This window comes from Notolabrus celidotus, chromosome 7 (genome assembly GCF_009762535.1).
Source record: "Notolabrus celidotus isolate fNotCel1 chromosome 7, fNotCel1.pri, whole genome shotgun sequence".
NCBI classification, from domain to species: Eukaryota; Metazoa; Chordata; class Actinopteri; order Labriformes; family Labridae; genus Notolabrus; species Notolabrus celidotus.
In genome coordinates this window covers 24,060,502-24,082,686 of record NC_048278.1, presented here as the reverse complement: position 1 = coordinate 24,082,686, position 22,185 = coordinate 24,060,502, and the positions used below count along the sequence as shown (strand labels likewise).

Below are 22,185 nucleotides of genomic sequence, written 5' to 3'. Positions count from 1 at the left end.
ACACCCAGAGAAGTCAAACACCCCTGGCCAAGGCTGTGACTGATGTGGAGCATGACAACAGTGTCAGGCATGTAGCCGTGTACAATCATTCCACATTAAAATAACATCTCTGAAAGGTTTAATTAAAGCCATGCTAATAGAGTCAATGAGAGGTAATGATGGACAAATTTCTGGGACATGGGGTGTGACAATTGAGCTAGATTACTTTACAGACCTGGAGCACATGTTCCTGTTAACTCTTGAGATCTCCTCTTCCTCTAACAAACACACAACTTGACAGTTTCATTTAAATCTCAAGTAAAACTAGACAAACTCAGGGTAAGGAAATGTATGCCATCTTTTCCTTCCTTTTTCAGTTCCCTGAGTCATCCAATCATTAGATTTTGAAGTGGTCCTTGTGTATTGAGTTTAGTCTGTATTAACAAATAGTCTAGTCTGCGACTGTTAATGAACTTCAGACATGGTAACAGGAACAGACTTGTTGCCTCAGGTTCTTTGAGTCGATTATGGGTTTGACCTGGGGTGCTTAAGAGGGACATTACTCAATACAATCAATGCTTATGCACTATTCAAAGGCTGAGAGCTGCTGTGCCAAGGCCTGTCACAAAGCTGAGAGTTGCTCTCGAAATACGTCTCACGGAGGAGTCGAGGGGTTATGCAAGTTAAAAATAATAATATGATTACATCCTCATTTAAGTTTGTGTTTGAATTTTGTTTTGATGAATACATATGTAGCATGTGTAGTGTTTACATCTTACACAGCTCATAAGACTGGAAAGTTTTAATATCATGATCTATACTGTATTGATTTTCAGTGTGGTCAGGAGTGACCCAGGATTTTAAAAGTTGCTGGCAGATATCTTCATGTTTAACTTATAGATTATTATTTATTGTTGTCCTGGCAGTTTGAAAACAGGAAATGTCTTCATTATTATCAATGCAGTCAAATGACACACCACACATTGCATTTTGAGTGGAGACAGGCCACGGTCCGCTCACCTGGCATCCGTTCCCCTTCGAGGCCTGGAGACTGCAGCGGCCAAGGCTGCCGTTGGGTGTGGTGCCACAGCTGCTGATAATCTGCAGCTGTTTTTCTGCACGGTCCGCTCGGTCCAGCAGCTCCTCAATGAACTGCTGCAGTCGCACCTTGGCGTTGGCTTCTCGTGCCGCCGTCTCCTGGAGGAACTGGTCGATCTGAGCGACTTCTCTGAGGACAGAGAGAGGAGCCGTGATATTAAACCTGCATTATGCTCTCTTGTAGCGTTATGTGACTCTGTTTCATCATGAGGGGATACTACAGATGTGCTGCACATCACTTCTGACAGGCAAGAGCAGCTCAGGTGATTGTGTACTTAACAAATGGTCTTTCTTCTTTTACCGTAGGACACTTTTTTACAAAAACCATCCCACACTTTAGCACCAGCTGCCGCCCTGCTCTTTTAACATGGAGACTACGCATACTGACACTTTGTGACAGAGACAAATAATCTAAGCAAACACAAAGGAAGAGAGAGAGAGAGAGAACGGAAATAGAAAGTGAAAGAGCAGCTGGATACTTATACTACCTTAGGCACTGCAGGTCCAAGTTTATTAAGGGGACAGTGTCTCACTAAGATGCGGAGGGAAACAGAACAGGGAGTCATACAGTGTTTGTAGCTGCCTGTCTGTTTAAAAAAAGAGCCTTAATGTTTAATTATAATGTTTTGGATCACATTAACATAATAAACTGAAGCTTTAATTATGTTATTAAAGGAGTCCTTCAAGTCAAGTACCTGCATGTCAGCAGCCTCTGCATTGTTAGGAAATGGCAGTGGTTCTGTGTTTGTCCAGGAAACAACGCAATGTATGATGTCCCTGTTTATTTAAATGACAGCTGCTAAAGAAACACTGAAAACTAAAGACATGCAGATCAGAGGATTCCACCTACTGTATATACTCAAACAGCTCTGCTCATCTTTGAACCACTTGGGGGCAGCAGAAACAAGTAATGAACACATCTTATGTTTTAGTTATGAACACATCTACATATCAGCTTTCAAGTTTACATGCTGAAGTTGTCAGTTGACACTTGCTTATTTACACATCCAGTGGTTGCACTGCTATACTTAAAAAAAAAAAAACTTAAATTGAGTCTCTGGTCCCCTGCTTCAAACAGAATTCAGACTACCAGAGCAGTGAGAGTGAAGTTGGATAGCAAAACAAGGAGCTGATGCTCACTATCCCAGTATTTTTTAAAGCTGCTGAATGTGAGTTTGCTTTTCACACTGCAGCTTGCAGTCATTTCTATCGTGGATCAGTCTGCTGTTTATTGTCGGATAAATCATTTATGTAATAAAATGTAAATGTATGACAGTGAGGAATATCAGCTAAGGCTGGAAACGATGAGGATGAGAGCAGTGAGACTGAACCAAAACAAGCTGCAGGCCATAATAACCGTGAGCTGCAGGATGCTGAAATGTATCAGAGATATGTGGGGAACTTAATAATGTTGAAAAATAGTGAAAAAGCAGTCATCAATATCAGAGTCGAGAGAGACATCTTCAGGTGCTTATTTGGTCTGACATACAACCCTGAATCCACAGATATGGATGGAAACATATAAACATATGAAACAACTCCTAGTTTCAGTACTCATTTTATCAAGACAAGCCATGCCATATCAAAATACTTTGCCCCCAATCAGTATCCATCTTCTGCAGAACTTCCTTCTTCCTTTTTAAGGCTTTTAATAGGTAACAGTCTCCATATGGGGCTTCTTCTTCCATCCCTAGAGCATGTTTGTCTTTGTGTGTCCTTCTAAACAGCCTGAGCCTCCACTGTCCAAACAAAGCAGCCAGGAGAGCTTAACAAAACAACGCAGACATCTGACCTTGACAAAGACTGAGGAGCCATTAAAAGGATCAGACCGTCACTGCAGACAAGACAGAGGGACATCAAATCTGAGCCCCTCCAGTTAAAATGGCTTAAAAAGAAAAAACAAGTAGCTTATAGAGTTGGATACAATCATGTCCAGCTTCTGTCAAGCCCCCACTACTACTAACCATTATAGAGTACAGAGTGTTCAAAAGCAGTAACAGCTCACACTGTGGATTTTCTTGAAATGGGGGCACTCTGAGATAAGAATAGTTTGGAGTCTGGCACAGTTCTTATCCTCCGGCAAAGATCACAAAATACAACTCCAAAATTAAACTGAGCATTTGACCTTCAGGGAGAAATAAAAACACATGTACTATTATTTCTGGGAATAAACAATCAGGTTAATGAAGGCAACTTAATTACCATAACATCTCTTTCCTAATTATTCCTGTCAAAGGTTTAGGTACTTGTAGTCATCCCAGCAGCTGTTTTCTGTTGATGTCATACTAAGGATGGAAAGTTGGAGCTGTGTAGGGAAGTCTGTGTGAAAAAGGCTTAACAGACAGAAAACCATACTTGGGCTTTAAACAAACTCACCAGGGTTGCCAGGTTGGTGGTTTCCCAGTGAAATTGAGCTTTAAAGGTGCTGCCCTGGGTAGATTTTATTATCCACAGGTTGAGTGGGTCTATTTTTGATGTCAAGTAAATGAATAATAAAAATCCATATCAGCCATAAGCTACTTTGTGACGCACAAGTCCAAACAAATTGACAAGCAGATAAGCAGGTACACTTAGAATGTGTCACAAAAACACACACACATGCACACACATTCCCACCTGAAGGTAAACACACACACAGATGCAGCCCTGCCTGCATGTACAACAGTCATTGCCCACCCTGCAACTGACTAGCGACGACAATGGTAGCAATGCTATTGTATTTTGAAGACAATATATATGGTGTTGCAGAGGCTTTACAGGATTTATTTGGAATTCTGGCATTGGGCCAGTTTTTTGGGCTGGCTTTATTGTTTATTAATTACTGTTGGATTAGTTTTGGGCTGGTTTTGATTGACCATTGTGCTGGTTTTGGCACACAGACCAAGCAACATTGACAATGACAAGCCAGCTAATAAATAGGCCAGTGTTCTCAGATGTATTAAATAAGATACAGCAACTGGAGTGAAGCTTACAGTAGGCTATATCAATGATGTTGAAGATAGGACCAGTGCCTGCCCATACTTTACTGTGAACATTTTGGCTCGCTACCACAGAGCAAAAATGAACAATGAAGTCAAAGTTAGCACTACTAAGGTAGTCAAGTGGCTTTAGTAAACATGTACAAGGTTCTGGTATGATTGTTTCACTATAATGCCTGCACTGATAACACAGTGAAATGGAAACAGTGGACCTTAAAGAGGGAGCAAGGTTAGCGTTGCACTGTTAGCTTAAATGTGTCCAGTAGTTTATCCCAAGGCTCAAAATAATGTGCTCCAGATGGGCATTAATATCTAGAATAGATATTATTTCTTTCCTATCATATCCTCTTTCTCAAACAGTGTTAGCTAGGAAGTGGCTAAGTGCTAAAATTAGCTCTGTTTTAATGGTAGCTAATGGGCTATGAAATGTTTTTTAACCTGAAATGTGACCCTATGTCTCTTCTTATTATATCTGTAGTCTTTATCGTTCAGTTGTGATGAGTTGAAATGATGACATGATGTTTATCACCAACAATAGTGAACAAAGGAAATTGGCACAACATTTGAACTTCTTACCCTGAACGTAATGTAAAATGGCTGCTGTGTGAACCTATTGAACTTAATGTGAAATGGACAGTGGTGGACAGTAACGCAGTAAATTTACTTGAGTACTGTACTTAAGTAAATTTCTTGAGTATCTGTACTTTAGTATTATTTTTTGGGGAGACTTTTTACTTTTACTCCACTACATTCAGAAGACAATTGTTGCACTTTTTACTCCACTACATTTCTATCAGTGCTCTAGTTACTCACTACTTTTACTTTGAAGTCAGCTGATGATTTCCTTCTATTTTCTGAAATCCTTAAGACAGTTAAATGTGTTTGTGTAGTTCTGTTTGTCTCAGGGGTTTAGTCATGCTTGTACATTGTGCGTCTCCACAGTTGAACTTGGAGCAAACACAAAGCAAATTTCACTCAGATCAGGCAGTTCATTTAGAGGCGGTAATGATGGCTATAATTCTCCACCTGAGCACCCATGTCCATATCTTCAGCCCGTGATAGAGGTTTTTGAAATGAAGAATGATACGTATCGTTTGAAATGTTCACCATGTTTCCCACTCTGCCCAAACGTACAAAAATTCACTGTCCAACCTGAGAAAGCGTGTTGCACTACGTAACATTTGTTTAATTCCAGATCAACATTTCAAACTAACTTGTCTGTGCTTGGAGTAACTTAGTTCCTGTTTTTATTCCATGGTATAGTTTTTAGAGATTTCAAGTAATGTTTTCTAAATAAACGTAATGTAAGCGAATGTACTTCTATCTATTCTTGACTGCATTTATGCTTTGTGAAAATACAATGTTTTGAGATTTTTTAAGAAGCACTTTGAATACTCTAGTATTTTTTAAAAGCAAGTACTTCAGTACTTTAACTCAAGTAATAATCTGACAGAGCAACTTTCACTTGTATTGGAGTAATATTTGACCTGGAGTATCTATACTTTGACTTAAGTAATGAAGCTGTGTACTTTGTCCACCACTGGAAATGGTATTTATGTCCTGTTTTTGCTTTCTATGAAGGGGCTGAACACAGAGCCTAAAATACAGAGCCTAAAATACAGAGCCTAAAATACATTGCGTTTTTTTTTTTAGATTAAAAGATTACAGAAAAGTGTCTACAGAAAAGGACACTTCTAAACCCTTTAGTGTGAGAGACATTTTGCCTCAGCTCCAACTCCTTTTACCCTTCCTATCTTCATCAAATGATCAACTCTCCTCTCCACCATTTCAAAAGCAATGAATTATTTCAGCTTCCATACACTCTTCAGAAAGTTTTCAGCAAAGATCTTTCAGGGTTGAACTTAACAACTGAAAAGGTGACAGTGACTGGTTTCATCCACATAAAGAGACATAATGAACATAATTAATAAAGCATTGAACCTGTCCTTTTATTCTATTAAAACTGTTTTTTTCACCTGTTGCTGTATGATTAGCTGCTAACTAAGAGAGCAGTATAACTATTAAACCACACTGGGAAGAGATGTTTGGATATTTATTGGAGTCCATTTACAGACTTCTGACTAAAGTCTTCTCCAACTTAAGTTAGTTTAAGTCTTAATTTCAAGCTGTTACATCTTTCTCTGACCCTGACTAAACCTTGAAGCCTCTTTCATTGATTTTACACCCCTTTAGGGACAGTGAAACAAGCTGTGAACACAACATTGAGATAGTATCAATGTAAAAAGTTGTAAGAACCAACTCATTAGCAAGACGTTGCCTATTTGCACATCCAGTAGACAAATGTAATGATGACACTCATTTAGAAAGATGTTTCCAATCACATGTTGAAGTGAGCTCAATATTTACTCCTCTAGCACCTTAAAAGGCCAAAACATTTGGAGTTCTCCTCACTGATTGGCTGCAGGTCATGCCTACCTGCCTACCCCATATTGACAGATGGGACATGGCTCAACTTTTAAAACAAAATTACAAGTCAAATAAATGTTTCTCAAGCAGGTTTTCTGTCATTTACTTCGTTCTCACAATGCTGATTCATATCTAAGTGTTAGTTTTCTTCAGAGTTTAGTTTTGATTAATGCCCATATATCAGTGCCCGTAATACAAATATTTTTGCTTCAGACGCATGGCTCATCTTAATATTCAGCCGCTCGGCTTTATAGCAGCTAAATTCTTCATGTTCAGCCGGTCAATAACTCTGTCTTTGCTGAATAATCAGATTCACAGAGAGTATGTGCTGAAAACTCAAGGTTATTATGAAATGTGTCACAAGATTGCAGAGACTAAAAACCCTGCTCTTCAGTCATGAGTAAACTCAGAATGAGGGAAGACAGACGCTGGGTAGAAGTGCTCTTGTCAAAATAACATGCATTAGCAAACAAACTCAGCACAATAAATCACTGAGTCATCCTACCCTGTAAAATGCAAATCATTAATGAGCCCAAGTATCATTTATTTGAATTAAACGAGTGGAGCTGTGTTTAATGTGATGTATGCTTTGGCCTGAAGCTCAAGTTTTGCTCTCATTATTCAACACGAGAGCACAATGACTTAACACTGTTTTAACTTCAGCCTCCAGTAGCAAAAACATATAGCTTCCTTACAGCTGCTCCTAATCGACTAGCTGGTTGTTGTTTTACTACACTGTACATGAGACGATTTGCGTTTTGGCATCCAAGCTGTGAAGCGTCAGCAATTTGTCTCAGTTAATTATTCATTGTATCAGATTTTTGTTGTTGTAGGAGACAGATTCATCAATCCCATGAGGAGGAATATATTGGAAGCAACACAGGAAAGACTTTGTGTCTCTTTCTCTGTGTAAGGGGGAAATGCACAGATGCACCATGCCTGGCATGCTAACAGCATCCTCATGGAGGAGGAAGGGAATCAGGAATTTGATTGAACACCTATGGTTGTTGGGGGATGAGCAGGGGGGGGCTACCAAACCCCAAGGGGCATGCAAGGAGAAAACAAGCAGTAGAAATGAAGAGGAGGAAGAAAGCAGAAGTGTGAAGCTGATAAAAAAATATCCACGAGAGGAGAACAGGCACAAAGGCTGTGAGGAGGAAACACTGCAGAGGCTAAAGCAACAGACAGCAAACAGAAATCTGCAGTCATGTGGAAGCAGAAATCACGGGAGGTTTGACAGGGGAGTGGGGAGAAATGGGATGTGGCTGCTTCCTGTTGTCAATCCTAATTTTAACACACACTTTCGCTCTTACAGTGTGACTCACTCTTTGACACCTCAGAAATAAAGCCTCAAGGTGACAAACATGACTGCCTGTTTACCCACACTTTGGGGGGAGGAAGAAAAAAAAATGCAGAGTGCTATCTCTTTTGAGTGATGAACATGCAGGTCGTTAGTCTGGAGCATGACTCAGAGAAATTGACTGAGTGGAGGATCCACAGTGGATTGACACTGTCCTCAAAACAGAGTCATGCCTGTGGACGAGGAGAAAATACTAACTTGTGGCCCTTGCGCTCCAAGTTTGCAGATGGTGCCACAGAGTGTGTCTCCTCCCTATCTGACCACTCTCCACAATAAATATACACGTATGAGTGGAGATAACAGGAGTGAGCAGTTGGTTAGCTTAGCTTGGCATAAGGCTAGAAACACAAGGAAACAGCTGACCAGGCTCTGTCAGAAGGTAATGAGATCTGCCTCTCAGGCAGCACTAAATTAAAACCAGACATGGATCTGTGGTGGAAATCACCGTATGTGCTCAAAATCACATCCAAAAACCATCGCCATTTATCACTGCATCCATAAATCAGGTTCAAAGAGGAATCCATTTATAAACTTGGTCCAGAAACACCTGCAACTTGTTTGAGACCAGGCCAGATTAAGATAGAGTGAGGCAAAAATAGAACACTGTCCAATGGTCTGACAAATCAAAATTTGACATTCTATGGAAATTAGGGATGCCTATACTCTGCAGTGGGGAGGGACGCACACTTTAACAGGGAGCTTCCCTGATGGTATGGGTAGCTTACAAATCTGGAAAAACACCATTAAAACAAACTACAGGACTGATGTGAGCCGCCTAGTCTTGTGGTGCGGACACCACAATCTATCTCTGACCGTGGAGAAGACGGAGGAGATTGTTGTGGACTTCAGGAGAACACTCACCCAGCACGCTCCTCTGACCATCAACGGTGCTGCTGTGGAGAGGGTGGACAGCACCAAGTTCCTGGGTGTGCACATCACAGAAGACCTCACCTGAACCACCATGCACATCACAGAAGACCTCACCTGGACCACCAACACAGCATCACTGACCCAGAAGGCATGTCAGCGCCTCTACTTCCTCCGCAAGCTGAGCAAAGCTAGAGCCCCTGCCCCCATCATGCGCAACTTCTACAGAGGCACCATCGAGAGCATTCTCACCAGCAACATCACTGTGTGGTACGGGGCCTGCACTGCGTCCTGCCGAATGACCCTCCAGGGCATCGTGAGAACAGCTGAGAAGATTGTTGGTGCCTCTTTCCCCTCCCTCCATGACATTTACTCCCGCCTCACCCAAAAAGCAATGCTGAGGGTCTGAGAGAGAAACGCAATATCAAATCCTCAATATGTCTATTGCATACTGCAGATTTGACAATAAGGAAGACTTTGACTTTGAATTTTCAACTTTGAACCATTAATTCTGAACAATGCGTACAAGTCTTAGAGCAACATATGCTGCCATCCAGACAATGCTTTTTTTAGGGAAGACCTTGCATGTTTCAACAAGACGATGCCAAACCACATTTTATATTGCAACATCATGGCTCAGTAGTAGAAGAGTCAAGGTGCTAAAATGGCCTGCCTGCAGTCCCAACTTGTCACACTTTGAAAGCACTTGGGACATCATAAAACAAAACATACGGCAGAGAAGACCCGGCACTGTTAGGCAGCTAAAATGCTATATACCAGGCAAGAATGACACCAACATTTCACTTCAAAACTGGTCCCCTTGGTTCCCAAACATTTACAGTGTTGTTAAAGAAGAGGTGATGCAACACAATGGTAAATATGCTACAAATAATTTAAAATAGTGCTCTGTAACTGATGGATGTTTACCATATCAACCAATAATCGATATTTCAGATATACATATCTTGTTTTAAACACATGGTGAACCAAAAGCAAGTCATTCTATTACATATCACTGCAATTCTTATGTAATATTTTGAGGTCTTACAATTGCACAACCCTCCACCTCCCCATCAGAACAATTACCTGCAGCATTCACAGGAGTGCCAATCCACCTGGTTTCTAAACTCCACCATCACCAGTGCCTACACTCTGGGGGATCATGTCCTATCTTACATCTTCATAATGTTACACACCTGCTATTGAGTTGCTGTATTGAATTACATACAAGCGATAAGCGCTGCTGTAAACAATGTGCCACACTTAGTCCTTACATGAACACAAACAGCCGTGATACAATCAATAGCGCTGATTAACAAGAATAAGGTCATAATTCTTTGTTTTATTTTTACCACACAGTTCCCCTCAGCGCCCAGACAACAAACCTTGGTCCTGCTCTCTGCTGCTTTCTGTGATAAGGCTTCAAAAGTGCACTCATTCGCTTAATATGCATTCACTATCTGATGCTTTCTTGTCCCTTTAAGCTCTTGGAAATATAAAATGCTGAATTCATTCTTTCACTCGCAAATGTAGGCCTTAAGAGCTTGCAAATACATCATTCTGATTTTTTTTTATCATACAAAGAAAATGAGCTTTGAAGACCTAAATTAAAGCCCAATGCCACTGCACACGCTCAGGGAAATAATGAATAGCTAAGCAGACTGTGTTAAATTTTGCTTCCACTTAACAACCATAACAAATAGTGGAGAATAGCAAAGACATCCAGCTGCACCGAGCCTGATTAATAAGGAATGATCTTCTGAAGGATTCTGCTTAAATGTTAATTACAATCACTGGTCAGCCCCCTTTCACAGTTGTCATCATCTCTGTCCATTAATTCAAAATTATGCCTCATTAATATTTAAAGGCAGAGATGACTGACTGAAAGGCCTCAGCGAGGAAGATGAGGATGTTACATAAATGAAAGCTTTTCCAGCCATGACAAAGGACAGCTGTTTGTGTGTTGTTCTGTTTTGAGACCTGGATCAAGTAGTGTATTTTTTTTTTTAAAGTAGACTACCTTGTCAATATTTCATAATGTCACACATTGGTAGGCGTAACACACAAAGACTCAAAGGCAAAGACAAAAAAGGCATGTGGAGATGTGTAGGGAGGATGGCAACATTGGAGGGGATGAAAGGGATGAAAGGATGATAGAAAAAAATGACACACAGGCTGGAATATATAATAGTCAAAGCCTCAACGTGACAGGTTTTTCTGAGAAACCACTACATTATGTTGTAGAGTGGAAACACTTACTTTGGCCTCTGAAAAACCTAAACTCCTGGTTAAAGGAATCACATATGGCAGAGTCCTTCAGGGATAAAATTAGGGGATGATTGTGCATTTCAGTATGTGTGACACACATACTGAAGTATGTACGTCGCCTTGGATAAAAGCGTCTGCTAAATGACATTGTAACATTGTAACAGAAACTGAGCCATCAAGCCAATCATAACTGTCCTTCTTTTCTTAAAATGGGCATCAATCTCAGCTGACATAGGGCAAGATGCAATCAGTCACTCTCTCTCACACACACTTAAAACTTAAGAGTCATCATCATAGGCTGTAAGAGTGGACAAAGCCTCTTGGTGTCAAAAGTGAAGCCAGTACTAGAGTGCATTAACCCTGCATTATTTCCAATGACCAGCAGAGGGAGGTTGCATTGGTTCCAAGAAAAGAAAGATTGTATGAAATTAGATTTTAAAAAAGGACCCTACTTATGTGCTGGTTTATTACCTCATAAGTTTTCTTTCTCATTTGCTAGCTTAAGTCCCCTCAAACACAGCAAGATGCTCATTCTACAAAACTTTGTCTCGATTGTAGTAGCCCTGAACAGAATAGAGACAAAGTTTTGTGCATTCACCACCTCATCCAAATATTGCTACAAAATAAAAATGTACCCAAAATGCTGAACCAGAGGCTTCACACCAGGAGTCAAAAAAACAACCAGTAACTGTGCTAACCATTGCACCAAAAGAGACCTGAAATAAGCTGTCAACATTTTTCTTTTAATTCAGAGCGACTTGTAAAGTCAGCATTCGCTTTCAGTTATGACAGGGATGTTTTTTTTCCTGGATAGACAAATAGATGACTGATCTGTGGACTTATTTAAGGGATACATGCATTTCAACATATACACAGGAGAATACTTATCCAGCTCAATGCTTTTTTGACAGCTCTGACAAAAAGAGAAATAAATCATGACAGCATTGTCTCCATATCAGGTTTCATCTGGAGAACTAAACCCATCCTGACACTGAGCCCCACTGCATCCTCCAAGCATCGTTCACTCCGATAACCAGAGTGAATCTCCATGCAGCGGTTACTTCAACCTTTCATGTCAGCTTTAACAAAATGAGAGAGAAGAGACACGTGTCCACTGAAAGCTTGGCTATAGTCTCCTTCCTGTTTCCTTTTTGTGTTTCATCCGGCCTCAAGGACGCATACATCAGTCTCCTCCATTTAATGACGGACATGAACAAGGACTGCTCATAAATCCTTCTCTAACTGAAGGCTAGCGTCCACTGGATCATCGGTATGCTTCAATCAGTGTTATCTAATGGTATGCAGAATACTTCCTTCTTATTTCATATCTCTATTGGATATCTGAATGCAGTTTCTACGCAGATAGTTATGTTGCACACTGCATGATTTCCTGCTAAGAAGCACTAATCTAAAGCCTTTTAAATATCTGACTGCAGACATCCAGTGCTACTAAATGAGCTCTCTATGTTCCTCACAGTGCTGATAGCACATCTATTAATAGTTGTACAAAACTCCAGAAAATTACTTGTTAACAGACATCTTTCATATTGCATTGCATTCTGTATACACACTGTTCTTGCATTTAAATGTTTTCTAATCAGGACTGCAATGTCTAGCTGTCATCCAAACCATCTGCTAGCACTAGCAGTGGTTGGCCTGATGATCCTCTACTGCCCTGTGCCTCGACTTTCTCTGTCACGCAGCACTTTAACATTAATACTCAAAGACAGAGGCCTGATTACATCTATCTTTATGGCAGGTGTCAAACTCACTCACTCACTTCATTTTCAAGTCCGGGCTCTCCAGTTCTTAAATGTCCTCAGATCACGTTTTTATTCGGATTTCTTTTCATTAGAAAGTCTTCAGATGTCCCACCACCCTAACACTACCCGCCCCCTCTCTTTCTCTCTCAGTCGTGCCATTAATGAGGCAAGTTAGCTGAGCCCTAACAGCTTCACTCTGCATTCAAACCAGCTGCTCATTGAAAAACGCCCTTGTATTTTTGAAGGCAGAGACAGTGACTGCAAATAGAGAGAATCCTCTGTGTTCTGTGGTGCGTTTAAAGCCGTCAGCTTTCTGACACTGCACAGGGAACTCTTTCTTTATCATAGCTGCTTATAGGAATAAATCAAGCCTTTGTGTGCAGGCCTACTGCAGCAACTGTGTGTGTATGTGTGTGTGCTGAATATGATATGAAAGCCTCACAGGACATTTCTCTGCAATGCTCTCCTCCCTTTTCAGATCATGACCACCTGCAGAATCTGATAACAACTGCAACACTGCAACATTTAGTGCGTCTCCTGTTTGAGCGATAAATGACGGGGGTAAAATCTTAATTACATTGTAATGGTTAACCACACAGCGATGCCAAAATGTGTTGCTACAAAATTACCGTGATTATTCCCCTTTTAACTGAATTTCAACAAAAACGGAGGCCACATCCAACAGTTATTCAAAAGATCTATCAACACACTGGTTGCTTCCTCTGTTAATGTTTTAGAACTGAATGTCTGTGAAATGTCATAAAATCCCCCAAAAATAAGCATAAAAATGTTCCAAAGCAAAATTGTATGCTGAAAATGTGTGCAATAGAAGACCAGGTTGAAGTCAGTTTGTAATTTATATAGGCTGGATAAAAAACAAACACTTTAGTTCTTGGTAGGCCTTCATCAGTGGTTCAACTATAGTGACCATAGACTGTGTGTGACATGGGTGTAGTCTCAGTGACATTACTCTTAGTTTTCTGAAGAAGTTTCAGGAAGCCAAACATGGCAGTGGTCATACTGGAAATTCTGACTCCACCTAACTTCAAGCTAATCTAAGAATCCAGCAAAGAGATGGAGCTGAGATCATAGCCTTACCACCTGGCAAACAGCTGGTCCAACAAGCTACATCCCTAATTATCCATAAATATGTATAACACTACGTTAAATCAAAATGAATGAGGCATAAAAATCACCCAAGAAAATGAGCTCTTCAGACCACAGCTGATGTTTGTACCAGGCTGTACACACTTATACATCTGTTGAAATGAGCATTTTTAATATGGGACCTAATGGAGGTTCCTTGGCTTTTGGAGTCAGCCTCAGGTGGACACTAGGGGAACTGCAGTTGACTGCATTTCTGCATAGCACAAGACGCTAGAAGTTGCTGCTTCAGAGGGACATTAGCTATCCAACACTAGCTTTTTAAATGCATTTACAAAGGGGCATGTCCTAATTTGATCATTTAGCCACCAAGTGCGAGAAAACTGGTGTCATTCATAAACAAATCATCAAAATTTTGCAAAGAAAGAAAATCAAACTCCAACAAATAAGGATAAATATTTCTACTTGGTTATGGAGGGAGCCTTTGTCCATGATTCTGCTTTGCATGTAACAATACATGTCAAATGATGCCGCAAATACTTGTTGGCTTGAATGTCAATACTCAAGATTTCATTGCCTTGTATGTCTTGTATTGTGTGTTTCAAATCAACTGATACATTAAAGTTGTCAAAAAACAGAGATTAAACTATAAAACGTTTCTTCTTTCTAAGAACGAGGCTTTAAAGACAGTGTTCAATTTTGACACCAAAATCCAGCATATGCCCCTTAACATGGACAAAATCCTTAAATAGGTTGATGGTTTCACCTCATATTTGTGTCAAGGCTGGAGTACTTGATTGCAAAGATTGCATAGGTGCAAATGACACTGTATCATCCTCCTGTACTTGTCACACAAACATTTCCCTCGAGATAAGACACAATTAAGTACTAAAAGAAGCAGCTGATAATCTGGCAGCCACTGGAGCACAGGACAGTATAATGTCCTGCTGCGGGAGGACTCAGTGAGGCCAGCTATCATTTAAACAGATCACAAACTGTGCTGTATTAAATGTTGCAGACAAGATCAAAGTTAATTAGAGAGCTCATCAAAAGAAGCTACTGGAACAATAATAAGACAATTGGCCTATTAGTAATTGTGATAATGTGATTGCGACTAAATGAACCTTGCTGTATAAATCTTCTAGACATCCATAATAGCTGGAAAGATTCAGACAACATTGGAAGTATTTCCGTGACAGACCCAAAATGAGGCTGTTTTCCTAATGTGAGAGAATCTGTAGCACGCTGAAATGATGGAGATAACCGCCCCACCATTTCTCATTCCTCCTCAGGCTGCAGTTTCTGCTGATTACAGCTGCTCACGTTTCTTCCAGCTGCCACTGAACCACTTAACAGCCACGCTCCAGGGACTCTGTTATTCATTCAGTGTAGATGCCTCAGTGTAGAGTGATGTTTATCAGTATGCTTTCTGTGATTGTCACTGAGCAGGCAGTGTGATTTCTGTGAGTATTGTTGTTTGTGAATGAATTTTACTGCAAACTAAACTGCATGCTGACATTATTCTACAGACTCACTGTACCTGAGGCATTTTGCATGCTCTTCATAAGTGTTTACTGTGCTCCTGTAAGCTGAATAAATTATTATGTTGTGTCACATTTTTTTGCATATTGATGCTCGCAGCAAAAGCCGATCGTAGGAGTTTCCTCTGTTGCATAGCAACTCAGAGGGAGGTGACTCACATGTTTTAGCACTTGCCACCATAGATGTGCAAACATGATGCACACCTCCTTAAAGGAGTTTCACAGATCCCCCAAAGTCCCTTCTGAGCTTCAACGGTTTTACAAAAACAGTCATCTGGGTGAATTAGGCAGACATGATTGAGCCAATAAGCTGCTCTGTGTCTGCTAACTACTGCTTAGTCATCAACCCTGCTGAACATTCACCGACTGTGATGCTCTTTTTCCACCTCAGACTCTGCATTTTAGAGTCTGAATGAGCTTTTTGTTTGACTGCCAGCTTCTCCATAGAGAGACAGACGGAGGGAGAGAAAGAAGGAGAGACTGGGCTGCTGGCACAACTAGGAGGCAAACAGGAGTTTAAGAGAATGACCTTCCCAGTCTGACGCTGCCAGGTTTGGATAACACAAGCACAGACACTGTGACCTTTAGAGAAGAGGGGCTGGACTAAAAAGAAGAAAAGAACACTTGTCTTCTTCTTATTCAATGCTATGAAACACTGTTTGTGTCATTCTTTCACAAGATTAGATAAGACAGCTTCTATTACAAGTTAAGCTATCTCAGTCTAGCAGTGGAATAAGAAAAAATAATAGTTGTGTGATGTTTAAGGCACAAAGAGATTGCTAAACCTGATGACCCACAGAGTATACATTCACAGTTGTTGAAATTTACAGGAGCATTGCAATACACTGTGCACTGTGGGATTATGAGGGAGACGATGTATGCTAAGCTGCAAGGATGAAAACGTGGACTGTCTATATACACCAGAACAAAACCAAGAATGCCGAGGTAAACTAACACCCTTGTTCAGAATAGCCTTCCACTTCCATCCACTCTAAAATGCCAGTTCATTGTGGGACTTTAACACTCCTGTAACGTACATATATGGTTTGATTTTTACTAGTGTCATATTAAAGTTTTAAAAATGATGGTATTGTGACAACTCTAGGATAGACATCATGCTATCCCCGTACATCTCAACATAGAATTCAATTGCCAAGGACTCTCTGACAATAATTCATCATTACATTGTCTATGTAAAGTAACTATTTAATTCATTCACTTGACTCTCCTGATGTAAGTGTAGTTGTGATACTATACTGTGTCACAGGTGGAAGGTTTCAGTGTAGGACACAGGGAGCCAACAACATTTAATACTTGGTACCCAAGGAGTATCTTTCTGATCCAAGAAGCATTGGTCCCTGATGAATAAGAAATACTTGAGCGGCTTAACAGAAAGTGATAATAAATGTTATATATTCAGCTGTACATGACACACATATAAAGGCCTTGCTTCTACTACTCAGAAGCTGTAACATAGGTTACAGGATAGGATATAGGTTGGACCTACTTCTCAAAGAATCAGTGGAGAGCACATCCACAGTCACATACAAACAAACACACATACAATGCTGTGATATGTGCTGTTGTGTGTCAGTGATTAGATAGAGGCTGAATGTCTTTCTGTCTCTGACCTGCTGACACTCAGGCTGATAAAGAAACTGAGGGGAAGTGATAAAAACCAGAGAGGAGATAGAGAGGCTGCCTGTCCTGTCAGATAAAAACACAATACAGATACCAGATGACTTTAATATGAGCCTTGACTGACAAACCGACCGCAAGAGCCTGTTTGTGCATGCAGGGGCCATAAAAGCACCACAGCCTAATTTCTAAAAGTGGACAATAACTGAATTTTTCAAATGGCAACAGCAGTGATAAAGCTAAGAACTAAATCCAATCATTGAAAGAGTACAGAGAAGAAATGTTATTTCCATCCATTTCTACATGTTTGCATTTCTTCTAGCCTCTCATATCAAAATAGCATATATGTTGAGCACACACAACACATTTCTCTGAGATTCACTTCTACTATAAACTCTATTTTGCTCACATGTCGCGCCGTGCTGTGGGAGAACTGCAAATCATGTTCATCAGATTCAGAGCCAACAATAACTTGCATCCCCACGCTGTGATTTACATCCAAGTACTCCCTCTCTTTACAGCAGCCGCACTTTTAACAATCTCATGAAGCAGCGTGGCAGCTTTATGGAGGGGACTGGCCAGAGAAAGAGACGGGTGGAGGGAGTAACTAGACATCTCAGCTGCAGACCCAGCTGTTCCTGTCGTACTCTCCATTCAGCCTGAGCGGCTAACCGACGCTGCAGGGTATAGGTATATAGAGACAGCAGTGGGACAGATGCTGACCACATCTGGTGGGAGGACGTGACAGAGAATTACTCTATCAACTGAGAGTCAGAGGTGAAGGAGAAAAGTGTGTGTGAGTGTTTGTATGCACGACAATGTGTTTTATAGAAGGAAGCGTGAAGAATATATAAGAGCTGTCTGTATTGGGGTCGAGGGAATATTGGTATTCAAGGGTGTTCGGGTTCTAACTTCTCTCCTGCTTTTATTTAATCACAGGCCATGTGGAGGGACTACTACCTTTGTGAAAAAAAGAACAACAGATAGGTGACACATTCATCAAACCACTAGTGTATAAAGCAGAGTGAATTTTCACTTTTGTTCTTTAGGACATATGATGAAAATTTAAGACCCAAACATGCAGCAACCTCTGAGAAAAGAGGTTGTGTCTGTGTCTGAGAAAAATAAATGTATAGAAAAAAACAGGCGCCCCATTTACAGAGGTTACAGTACTTATCGCACTGATCGTAAGATCGATTCCCAGTCTTGGTATGACTTGTTGAATGTCACTCCTCCCTCTTTCTTCTGACATTTCCTGTCTCTTTCAAGTTTTTCTTTCAAAATAAAGGCAAAATGCCCCAATAATGATCTTTAAAGAAAATAACTGCAGTTCTTCGAGTGTCCACTTGAGGCTGGCATTAAAAGTGAGTCAATTCCCATTACTGTAGGTCCCATATTAAAATGAATTTAGCATGTTAACATTATGGAACAAAACACATTTTTGGATTCTATAGCTTAAATATCATTAATGGCACCTGTATGAGTGAATTTTCAAGTAGCTTTAAATAACTTTTAATTAGAGTAAGTAGTTGGCACATTCTAGATCGTGGTCCCTTTGGTGTTTGTTTCTTGTTATATGATGGACAATACTTTCAGATGAGTTCAAACATGATCACTTAAGACTCCAGGAACAAACATTGCAGCAGCCAAAATGCCAAAAAGGCAGTTAGCAAACCAATGGGTGAAGTAATTGTGGCTACATCCACACTAGTCTGTACTGTCTTGTCTAGCCTTAAATTTGCTGGTTTTGTCTGATAGATGGTTTAAAACCCAAACATATTCAATCCTCCAATAAGTAAGACAAAAGAAATATGACATTTCACTAATATCTCAGCATCAAGTGGTTGATTGATTTGTTAAGTTCAATATCTCTTATCTAGAAATGGAGCAACTAATGAGCGTTTAATCTCTGATCAAATATACGTCTTGCTTCATACATGTAGAAGAAAATCACACCAACAGGCCAGCAGCAGCAGCTCTAAGCCCACACCAAGTCAGAAATTAAATCACTTACTGTTGTTTGTGAGTGAGCTCCTCCTCCTTGTTCACCAGGTCCTGTTTCAGGTTGGCTAACATTTCCACAGAGACGTCCACCTGACGGGAGAGCTCCGAGGCCTTGTCTTCCAGGTCCTGTTTCTCCTGGCTCAGCCGCTCGCTCTCTAGCTTGGCTCGCTCCAGCTCGGAGCTCTTCCTCTCCAGCTCTGCCTGAAGACGACCTACACGGGCCGCTATTTTCTGCTCCACCTACAGGACGAGAGGAAAGTCATCTGCCCAATGTCCCACCATAATCAACACATTACATGAAATGTGACCAGCTCCGCAAATGAGCCATCTAGTAGGCTGATAATACCAGAATAGGCATTTATTTTTAGGTGTTTCAACCCTAACCTAACAGATGATTCTTAATATAGCAAAACTGCTTTGGATCATTGAAATATCATGCATGCATGAACCATTTTTGTAAAACTGATATGCATTTTGAACGACAGTGACAAACAAAGTCTTCTTGAAAACCCCATATTATGACTTCTCACTTGTAAATGGAACATTCGCTATTTTGATGCATTAGTATAAATGAAAAATGTGAAAAGCCTCATTATGCAACTGTTAGTTACATATACTATCACTGGATGTTTTTTTCATGAATTGAAATGTGAGCAGTAATTTTAAATTGGGGTTTTTGACTAAAACTGGTGATAAATAAAATTGAGCTTAATGCTTCAATGAAAATATCATGAAAATTAAGTGAATTTCTAGATAATTTATTAAAATTTACAGTATTGCTTGAACAATCTTATCTTATATACCTACAAATAAAGTCTGAAAAAAAGCCAAACTTTAATGTTACTTTTTTGCCAGATGTTTTTAATTGTGTAAAATGCAACATTTATGGTCTTCTCCAATAGAAAATAACTAAATGTAAAACTTAAAAGTTTTACAATGAGATACATGTCTTAATTTCTACATACCTTGATTAATGTTATTCAATATCTAGTCACTGTGACCAGTGACAAACTTCCTGATTACAATTTCACTGCTGCTAAGCTTCTAGCATGTTTCACTAAGTTTAGCAGTCCTTTGGTTTCCACTGGTAACTGATAAGAATGTAGAAGTGATCCAGGCACTTCATGCCTGTGACAGGCTCATTAGTTTTCTCACTGCTGCTAATTTCAAGGTTTCTAAAAGCAGACTGAGAAAGTCAGGAGGAATGCTGCTGGTGGTTTGAGATCTGAGGGGCACTGAGTATCTTTCCTCTTTTAGGATAAGCTTCCAGCAAAAATCCAACCAGTAACCTGGAGCAAGATGCAAAGTGTAAGGTTAGTGCTGTATTAAGTACCATGTTATCAAACGTATGGTATTTAGAATATGGAAAATGGGAAAATCTGCAGGATTGCAGTTGATTTCTAAAGTTTTTATCACATGTGATCAGAACCTAAGTATGTTGCAACAAGGTCTATCATTGTATTGGATAATACACTGTGTTGCAATACAATTACCACCAATTAGAGGTAGTACTGAGCTCACTGCTGCTCAACAGCGCTCAAATTACACTTCAGCAAAACAGAAATGAAGCAACATCTTGTCCTTTACGAGGCTTGCAATAACTTTGAATATAATCCCCAGAACTTCATGGGAGATAGTTAGTTCATTCAAAACCAAATGGCATGAATAATTTATCCTTCATCCTTTGTTATGAAAAAGTTCTCTCTGGTGGATTTGGATTTTTTTTGCATCTCCTTATTACCCCAAAGCCTGGTACTTTCTTGTGATTATAGTATCTTTCAAACCAAGACCTTTTTATTGTTTGTATAATATTTGTATAGACGTATGCATTGCTCTTATCCCATTGATTCAATATGACCTTGGATCAAGAATTACAATCAGTGGGCTGCTGGTGTAGTTCAGTTGGGAGAGGAGATGCCCCATGTTACAGTTCTCGTAACACTGTGCATTGGTTGAAGTCCCTTTCCTGTTACTATTTGCAGCACATAATCCCCAAATGGACACTTTTTCTGTCTCTCTTCAGATGTTTTATCAAATAAAGGCTAAAACGTCAAGAAAATAATCTTTAAAAAAAATTCTGTTTCCGTTTCAAACCTTCCTTGTTCCACTACCCTGTACATTTAGAACAATATACCAAGTGGCTATATAAAAATTGCGTCCAGCTCTGGCACATGAAAGCTTTAAGTTAAAGTCTGTTGATGTCAGTTAAGCTTATTGTCTTTATTTAGCCATCTGTCGATTGAGTTATGCCATGTACCTCTTCAGACAGCTTCTCCAGCCTTTCATCCAACTCCAGCCGCTCAAAAGCTCGAGCCTTCAGTCTGGCCAAGCCTTCCTCATACGCCGCCTCCACAGCACTGGCCGCTACATTAGCTGCCACCGCTACAGCCGTGCTGGGGTTTCCATGGGGACCAGGGTCTGTGGATGTCATGGCTTTCTTCATAAAAATCTCCCCCAGGGGAAACTCCACATTGGGAATGTACCTGGCTGCAGTGTTGGAGTTAGCTGGGGTCAGACTCAGGTCGTCGGCACAAGGAAGCTCACGGCAGGGAAAGTGCCGCTCCTTTAAAGCTGAAGGCCGCAGCGGCTCAAATGGGTCGTTGTTATTGGCGGGGGCGAGGAGGGCTCCCTCGGCCACAAGGGGCAGCAAAGCAGCAGCGTCACACACACTGTTGGACTTGGAGAGGACGTAGAGGGTCTCGTACGTGTGGTTGTACTCCAGATGGGCACGCAAGGACGACAGGCTTCGGAAGCGCTTGTGCTCCCCGCAGCGAGGACAGCGGTATGGCAGGTCCAGAGAGGCCATTCCTCGCGGTAACTGCCGGAGGAGGGTGGGCGCTCACGCGGCACAACAGCGGTGCCAGTATGAGGGCACAGAGGTCGAGCACCTGACAGAGCCTCTCATGGTGAAAACGCAACAATAGGGCAACTACGGCAAATCAGAGGGAGGAAGAAGAGAGTTCCCATGTGCAATGGCGGGGCCCAGCTCAGTCACATGGCTTGACATGGTGTCAACATTCATCTGGTCGTTTCACTTCATCCCTCATAGTTCCCCTGCCTGAGGTCCTGGAAACAGAGCAGAAAACACTGTCAATTTTATTATCATATAAACCAATTACATTTAATTTAATGAAGTTCAAACAGAAAGTTGATGATAA

At 40.6% G+C, this 22,185-nt stretch overlaps 1 protein-coding gene across 4 annotated transcripts in view; it reads right to left on the bottom strand.

Annotated features, from left to right (window-relative positions):
* Positions 1 to 22,185, bottom strand: part of fbxo41 (F-box protein 41) — an 80,287-nt gene that overhangs the window by 22,557 nt on the left and 35,545 nt on the right. For all 4 annotated transcript variants that reach the window (XR_004631851.1, XR_004631852.1, XM_034687714.1 and 1 more), the window contains 3 exons: positions 21,285 to 22,093; positions 19,038 to 19,267; positions 1,000 to 1,207 (listed from right to left, as the gene is read on the bottom strand). Coding sequence is in view for 2 of the 4 variants with exons in the window: in XM_034687714.1 (XP_034543605.1) it covers positions 1,000 to 1,207; positions 19,038 to 19,267; positions 21,285 to 21,833 (987 nt within the window). In the remaining 2 variants the exon portion in view is untranslated. The remainder of the gene's footprint in view (positions 1 to 999; positions 1,208 to 19,037; positions 19,268 to 21,284; positions 22,094 to 22,185) is intronic.